General features: G+C 38.0%; 1 protein-coding gene across 5 annotated transcripts in view; it reads left to right on the plus strand.

Moving 5' to 3' along the window:
* The window catches only part of SEMA5A (semaphorin 5A), a 315764-nt gene extending 311643 nt beyond the window's left edge, over positions 1-4121 (plus strand). For all 5 annotated transcript variants that reach the window (XM_039714857.1, XM_039714858.1, XM_039714856.1 and 2 more), the window contains one exon: positions 251-4121. In XM_039714857.1, the coding sequence (XP_039570791.1) occupies positions 251-370 (120 nt within the window). In that variant the 3' untranslated portion in view covers positions 371-4121. The remainder of the gene's footprint in view (positions 1-250) is intronic.
* Positions 4122-8458: the final 4337 nt, after the last annotated feature.

The following is an 8458-nucleotide window of genomic DNA, read 5'->3' on the forward strand; positions in this document are numbered from 1 at the left end:
TAATTGTGTGGGGGAAAATTCCTGGCTTTATTAAGTAGAATTACTTTCTGTAGGAATGTTACTACTTAAGAAGATACTTCCTGCAAATGCAAGTTTCTGTAGATATAAGGTATTTCTCACTGCATTTTTGACTGGCTTACTATACAGAGATATGTGTCACAAAAACTACCTTGGTGAAGGAGCACTTAGTGGTTACCTTTCCTATGTCCTTTTCCTTTTCTGATTTCTTTTTTTCTCTTTTTCTTCCCAGGCATTTAACAAAAACAACCTGATTCTAGAAGAGAGAAACAAATACTTCAATCCACACCTTACTGCAAAGACTTATTCTAATACCTATTTTACAGATTTCAATAATTATGATGAGTACTAATGGGCTTGTGTATTTTCTGGCCTCCTGTAACTCCCCAGTCCCAAGGCCTGTGCTACTCAAGTGCTCATGTGATTGAGGCTTCAGAATGAAGTTCAGAGACATTTCAAGCACGATCCAAGCCATCAATGTCCCATTGCTGCCAAAAGCCCAAACCGCCTGTTTGTGACATGATGTTTTCTTTGCAGAATGCAAGGTTGGCCTTCAGTGTCAGGGGCAGCTGTAGCCCCTCAGTGTTGCTGGACCACTCATGAGGATTGCATTGCTTCGCTCGGTTTCATAAATTTCCACTCATGTTTCTCTAACAAGTGACTAAGTATTCCAGAGTTTTAAAAAGAAATAATGTTGCCCCATAAATCTGTGCCAGGAGTACAAATCTAATTTTCTTTTTAGGCATTGTCTTTTATTTCCTTGGGGTTTAAAAAGGGAGCTTTGCTGTCAGCCCTCTGTGCAGTCTCCTGAAGCTCACACTGCCAAAAAGAGCTCACAAGGTGCTGGGGATGACAAGAAGAAATGTGGTGGTTTAGTGATCCTCTGCAGCAGCTCTGGGCTCTGTAGGCTGATCTTCCTGGGCTGTAAATCACTCTGACTGCAGTTCAGATGCTCATAGTGCAGAGAAGTACTAAGGCAGTACCTAGGGATACAATCTTGTAATTAACCCGGACACCTCCGGGGTCAGTGGTTTCCAGTTGCAAGCCAAGCCCAGTCACACAAAGCCTTCACCTTGCTCAGTTTAATTTTTGCAAGGGTGTGGAAGGGCATGTCCCACAGGGCGGCCGAGGGAGGAGGGCAGATGGGAGAGGCACACTGGGAGGTTTTTCTCTGTGTTCTTTAATAAAGCAGCCTTGCTGCAGCACATGGGTGTGTTGTGGCATTCCGCAGGCTTCCTCTCCCTGGTGCTTGCCCATGGGACACGCTTGTCTCTGATGGGCTCTGTGGCACTCGCCACCAGGCTGGCCACAGAGCAGAACAACTGCGCCGTGTATCGTGTGCCATCTCTGGCTCTTGGGGGTATGTAGGCATAATCATAGGTCTGCTTTTTTCTTTCCAGCTTTTACTTTATATGCACGTGTCCGACAAACAAAGCTGGCTCAGAGAATAGAGATACGTTTGCAAAGGGCTGTCTCATCTTGCTGCCATGTCTGATCTGCATCAGTCAGCCCCTAGAGGAACATTCTTAAGGTGTTTCAAATGATGATCTTGTTGGACTTCATTGATGTACATATTTAAAATACTATTTGAGTTTTAAGTTATCAGTTTTAATTTCTTTTGTAGCGGTAGATGAGGAAACACAAAGTTTTATATAATTTTTCTTTGTCCTGTCTGTTTTCACCCACATTCATGACATTTTTATTTTTGTATCTGAAATTCCATATGTATAACTAAAAAGAAAATTGCAGGGATTTGAGTTAGATTTTACAGAGCATATCGTAGCAAGGAAGCATTTGCTAATGTCAGAAGCTTGTGAGAAGAAATTAAGTGAATATTAAGGATTAAAGAACTGGGCTTTCATTTTCTTGCTAAAAGCAAAGACTGTCATACTAGAATACTAGGGAGCTATGCAAGGAGAATCAGAGTGGAAATGTTTCCATTCTGTTTAGAGCTCTTGCTAATTAGGTTGTGGTATGATGGACAAATAGAGAAAAACATATACAGATTATAATGATTCACAACTATGTATGGAAAAAAAATCAAAAAGTACTAATAAACACTTCCATAGCAATGGTAATTACTGTATCTACTCATGGCAGTGAGCTACATTTTTGAATGGGGATAGATCTGAATGTAGCACTATGCTTCCAATCTGTTTTACAGAAAAATGAAAAAAATTCAAAGTGGTCTTTAAAATGCTATGCAGTAAAATGAACACACATTTACCATCTATGAAAGTAATTAAGATCAGCCACTTATTTTTTTCTAGCTGAATAAGTTCTCCCTGTTAGTAACTCAGCCAAATGAAAGCACCTTGTCTTCATACAGCTCATCTCCAGAAAGTATAATAATGCTGGGTCTCTATAATTTGTGATTTTTCACTGTACATTAAATTTGGTTTTCCAGGAATAAATTAGCTTATTTCCCTGGGTGAGAGAGAAAATTTTCTTTGCAAGAAATAAAGAGGAGAAAAACTCTCCAAGTCATAACCAGTATGGTGTTTGAATTGCTGTGTTCATGCCAAAAGATAAATTTTATATTTAAATAACATAAAATAAAACCTATATTGTTGCTACTGCCAAGAAAAAGCAGCAGATGTACATACACGCATATGAGTGACATTGTTCCTTTCTGCCCCTTTACTAAGAGCACATTAGTCCAGCTTCTGGATTTTATATTTAGACTATAGTTTTGAGACCAATATAATTAAAAATATTTGAACTATGTATTTTTACTTTACCTTTTTTAATTAAAATTACTTAAATTATCTTTTTTTTCCTAACTATTCAGTAGTTTGAGGTGCGCCTATCTTTATAGTGATCTATTTTTCATTCTTTTCATGGATAAATACATATGTTAGATACATGTTATATATGTGGTAATAGTACCCTTGGTTAAGTCTGCATGATGATAGGTAGAAGTCCATTTAGCAGATGCTCAGTCTGCTCACACTTCACTCTCCTAAAGGAGTATTTCAGGTGTTCTAGATCTTTGAGCAGCTCCCATGCGAACATGTCAGGAAAGCATTTATTTTAATTATTTTTCTTTGTGATTTAGCTTCCTAAATTTAGGAACCTATGTTCTATATCACAGGTAGAAATATATTCAAAATTCTATCTGAAGCAGCAGGGTAAACGTGGAAATTTCACAGCACTTAAATGAGAAAAACTAGATGGCAAGATCTCCTTGTCAAGCTAGGTTGTGAGACAACAAGTTTTAAAACCTTTAGATATTTGTGTCTTAGGTAACTTTAAAGGACTCCAGATGCACTGCCTGTATCAGTATTTTCATCTTCTGAATTCTTTGTAGCTACCCAGGTAGCTTAGAACAGCTTTTTCTAGTACATGGAGCAAAGCAAAGTTCAGTCTCTATTAATTTTTAACTTACTTTATCTAGCATTTTTTCTAAAATAGGCTACAAAGCTGAAAAAGCAGATTTCATAGAATTGTTTAGATTGGAAGATATCTAAGATTGAGTCCAACAATTAACCTAGCACTGCCAAGTCCCCTATTAAATGATGTCCATTTCTTCTTGAAAGCTCTTATTTTTCTGTCAAAAATATAACAAGTGGGCATTTCCCACAAACTTTGTTTAAGCCAATAGAGCTCTCAGATTTTATCAAGGATAAAATTTGGTTATGAAAGCATTGTTCTTTTTTTTGAAAGGGAAAATCAAGTCCCTTGCTTATCATATGCCATGCTTAAATATCCTTTCACTTGTATAAAGCGATCTATTTTGGATAAATAAGTATATTACTTCTGATGCCATTACTTAATATTACTAACCATGCTTACACTGATTGCATAAAATTAAAAATGCTTCTCTATTTTGAATGCAGACACTTTGGGAGATAAATGAAAATAAACTCTAAGTAAAGCTCTTTCCATGTAGCCCTGCTGCATGGAGAGAGGAGGAAGCAAGACTGCCCGTCCCATCCTGCACGGTATAGATGCTCATTGGCCAACTCAAAGTACCACTATGCCTGAATACACAATTTGTGCTTATTTTTTATGTCTGAACCATAGCATACATTCCTCAGTTGCTTAGAAGATATGCTCATGCTTGCAGATATATCTTGGACATTGATTTGAGTTTGATGGGCCTTTATAAGTTACTCTTGTGTAAAGTGTAGAGCTTTTGCGGCCGTTTGCAGTCACCTGATGTTGAAGCAGTGTGGTTTGGCTAAAACTAATCGAGAGATTTTTTACTAGGATTTGGAGTTTCTTAAGAGAATGGAAGAAAGATTGGGGCTTAAATGGCTTTGATTTCCAGGCTATTAAGCAGTACTGATGAAAGTCTCACACTGGTGTAGGGTACTGTGCATTTAGTTAGCTCTACCAGAGATCCACACCAGACTCTGGGAAAATACCGCTCCAGTGTACAAATCAAGAGCTACTGAAGCACTTACGTTAGTGGAGAAATTTCTCCGAACATCAGACCATATGGCTGTTCAAACCAGAAAAGAATGTAAGAGGTCCCAGATGTAAGTAAAATGTTAATAGGATTAAATGCTTCAGTATTTTATTTCCTCATGATTATAGAATAAATATATTCATTTCTTTAAATGTGGGACCAGTTTTAATAAAATTGGTGCAACATGAGCACATTCCTAATGTTGACTGTATGCATAATGGCTTTGCTGTATGAGATCAATTCTGTAAACAGTTTGGTCCAAGCTTATCTTGCTCTGCTTGAGGCGTCTGGCCAATTTTAACTGTAGCTGCCACCAGCATCATCTATGTCTCGTCTAGGAAAACATACTTAGATGGCAGTTACATCCTGATGAGGGTTTGTGTCTCTCCACCAACACTGCAGTGAGCTTAGAGAGAGATACTTCTAATTTTCAATGTAATTTCCATGCCTAGGTTGGCATAAGCTAGGCTCTTGAATATAATTTTACTCATCACATAAGTAATCACACCGAGATCAATGGTATAGATGTAATGAGTTACTTATTTTAATGTGTTTACAGAATTGAGCCCAAAATGTATTGCTTCTGCACAAATCCATGCACAGTACAAGATGACTTCAATAGTAAAGAACCAGATTCATTTAAAATTGTTCACAAGCGAATCTGCATCTTGATATCAGGGAATAATATGTGTTCATTGTGCGGGGTATTTGAATTCATTCCTTTCTTTGCTAAATAAATGAATGATAAAACAAGATACTGCTTGACTTCATTTAAGAGCCATTCTTCCAAATAAAGAAGGATTGTGGGATCTGTGGACATTTTCCCTTTTTTCTGTCTACTCTCCTCCACAAAAATAAGCCCATTCGAGGCTGAAATAGCCTTTAGCTAGACTGTTCTGTGTCACTAAATGAATGCTTTGCATTGTGTTGCCATGCGACGACATTCTCTAACTGGGATGGTACAAAGAGGGAAATATGCAAACCTGGGAGGTTTGGCAACACTTTCAGCCCCAGCAGAAACAAGGGTAGGCAGAAGTGAAACTAAAAATATAGAAGAATGTGACTGGAGGCTTGGCAAACATGTCAATAAACTCAAAGGAACAGAGGCGTTTTGGGAACTGCCAAGGTTGAGGCTATCCAGAATGTAAGCTCCTGGATAATCAAGCCAACTAGTAGCTCAAGAAAAAACAGTCTGATTGCAACAGGTATTTGTGCAAAGTTTTCTGGTGACAATTGTGACACTGGTGACTGGTGACATGGGTGACACTGTCAGCATCAGGTTAACCAGAGGGGGTGTAAATGCTCTCACAAGCAGGGAGCACCACCATACACGTGGCATTTTGACAATACTAAATATCCTTCCTGTTGGCAGGAAGGATAAGACAAGAAGAGCAGGTCTGTAGAGCTGGTGCTGAACTTGTGGATTTTGGACTAGTTCCAGGCTAGTGTCACAGGCTGTGCACCCACAGTCAGCTAGTGTCTACCCTTTTAGTTTCCCCCATTTATTAAAGAAAAGAAAATACACCATAGAGATGGCATGCTCTTAGACTTCTTAGACTTTGTGGTGCAAGTTAAAACACACTGAGAGGTGCACTGGGAACTGATAAACCTTTTTTTTCCTGTTGGCTTTTTGGAGCCAGGTTGGATACTTTCTCACATACTTTTCCCCTTGCTTTCTCTGCTTCTGGGAAATTGATCACAGCTTCTGCCTTGCTGAGTATTTATCAGTTTGAAGAAGAGATTTTATGCCAGTAGTGAGGTAGGTCTGCTAAAAATTTTTACAATAAAACTGATGTCAAGGCCTGTGTGAAAACTGCTGTAGTGAAAACAAGTCTGTCAGTCTGTAATTGGTTTTAAACTGAAGGTACTGTAGCAATTACTCAACTGAAATGATCATCCAAGCAGAGATGGTAATTTTCAAAAAAAGATTCAGAGCAACTTTCAGCATTCTCATAATCCAGTCCTAGAGGCTGAGAATGCAGAAGGAAGGAGTTACTTGCAATTGGGTTTTGTTACTTTTTTCCCCAAGTATTCATCCACAAACCTCATCCAACAGTAGAGATTTGGATTTGAAAAAATCATGGAACGTACTTAACAATAACAAAGTGGTTTTGTTCACCGCAACATAAGAAAGATATTAAACTACTAGAGAGCATCCAAAGGAGGGCAACAAAGACGGTGAAGGGCCTTGAGGGGAAGGTGAATGAAGGGTGGCTGAGGGCACTTTGTCTCTTCAGCCTGGAGAAGAGGAGGCTGAGGGGAGACCTCATTGCAGTCACAATTCCCTCATGAGGGGAAGAGGAGGGGCAGACACTGAACTCTTCTCTGTGGTAACCACGAACCAGGAAATGGTCTGAAGTTGTGTCAAGAGAGGTTTAGGCTGGATATCAGCCTAAAATTTTCACCCAGAGGTCAGGCACTGCAGCATATTCCCCAGGGAAGTGGTCATAGCGCCAAGATTGGCAGAGTTGAAGAAGCTTTTGGACAACACTCTCAGGGGCATGGTGTGACTCCTGGGGTGTCCTGCACAGGGCCAGGATTTGGACTTTGATAATCCTTATGAATCCCTTCCACCTCACCATATTCTGTCTTTCTGTGTGATTCTCTAGCATATTTCAAAGTTAAGCAACTATGTTTCCTAATCCACTAAACCAATGGTTTTGAATGAAATCTCAGTTTTGTTAACTACAGCAGTAGACATTGACTGAAAGTGAAAAAAATGTAAAAATTCAGATAGATAGGAAATTTTAAGTCCCAACTTTTATTTAAAACTTTGATGACAGGAAAGCTGCAGAAGAAATTGCTTTCATATTCCTTTCCTGAAAAGTGCTTTCTTTTGTCATGGCCCTATGAAAGAACCTGTACAATGGAAAATTGTTTATAATAGTGATCGATCCAAATAAAATAATTTATATAGAGTTTGGAGATTTTTAGCAATAGTAAACATTTTGGTTTGGTAACATGACAATGCCGTTGCTTATTACAATAATGGGAGTAAATGATCCCTGTACAAATCTTTATAGGGAATAATTTTTCCTTTCCATTAACTTCTTCAAAAACAGCTTAATTAGCAAAACTTTTCATGAGAGCTGCCAAAGATACTCACATTTAAGAAGAAATGTGGTGCCTCGAGCATGCAAGCACAGGTGCAAGGATATAAGCTTCATTCCACTGGTGTTGAGCTTAGTTTGGATTTGCACTTATTCAGACAGCTTATCAAATTTTTCCTAGCTTGTCAAATCTATCAGCCTGTCCATTGACTTATTTAATTCTCCACAGGTAATGTAACATAATGCTTTACTGATCATATGGGACAAAAAATAGAAGCTCAAATGATGGATGGTGACTGTTTTTCCATCTTACATCCCATCACATCTTCTCCAGTGATGGTTTGGGATATTTTAAATAATTTAATTTGTTGAATTATCTTTTATCAAACTATTCTAATTTGGAAAGGATAGAGAGTACATAACTTTATGGTCTTCATTACTCAAATTTATATTATTTTGAATGCCTTTTTTTTTTGGATTTAGTTTCTTTTTTCACTTTTGTAATAAGGATTTCTCTGCCCCATTCAGGTATTTAATGTCACCATGACCTGAAATTCATCTTTTTGTGCTCATCTAATACTTTTCTCTAAATCAAAACACTTAAAATGTATACTCAAATCTCAGTTACACATCTGTGGTCTTCTAAGCCGTGCTTCTTGTTTGCCAGGTTTTTGCACTAGTGGAAGCAGCACTAACCTGGAAGGGAACACAAAGTTCTACAGTGATACATTTGGAGTCTGTTCAGAAGAAAAGAAAGATCAACTTCTTTAATGTTTTATTAATTAAAATTAACTTTTTTAATGTTCAAAGGGAATCCTTTGAACCCTTCTTCCTGATATTATTGAGGAATAATAATTCCATAATGCCATAGTGTACAAGTATATTTCTCTCCCAGTGCTCTTCAAGTCAATGCTTGCAGTAAATGCCATGTTCTTGATCCCATGAAATGTGTCTGGTACTAAAACAGACATAAAAC

This window comes from Passer montanus, unplaced genomic scaffold, assembly GCF_014805655.1.
Source record: "Passer montanus isolate IOZ18808 unplaced genomic scaffold, ASM1480565v1 scaffold31, whole genome shotgun sequence".
NCBI classification, from domain to species: Eukaryota; Metazoa; Chordata; class Aves; order Passeriformes; family Passeridae; genus Passer; species Passer montanus.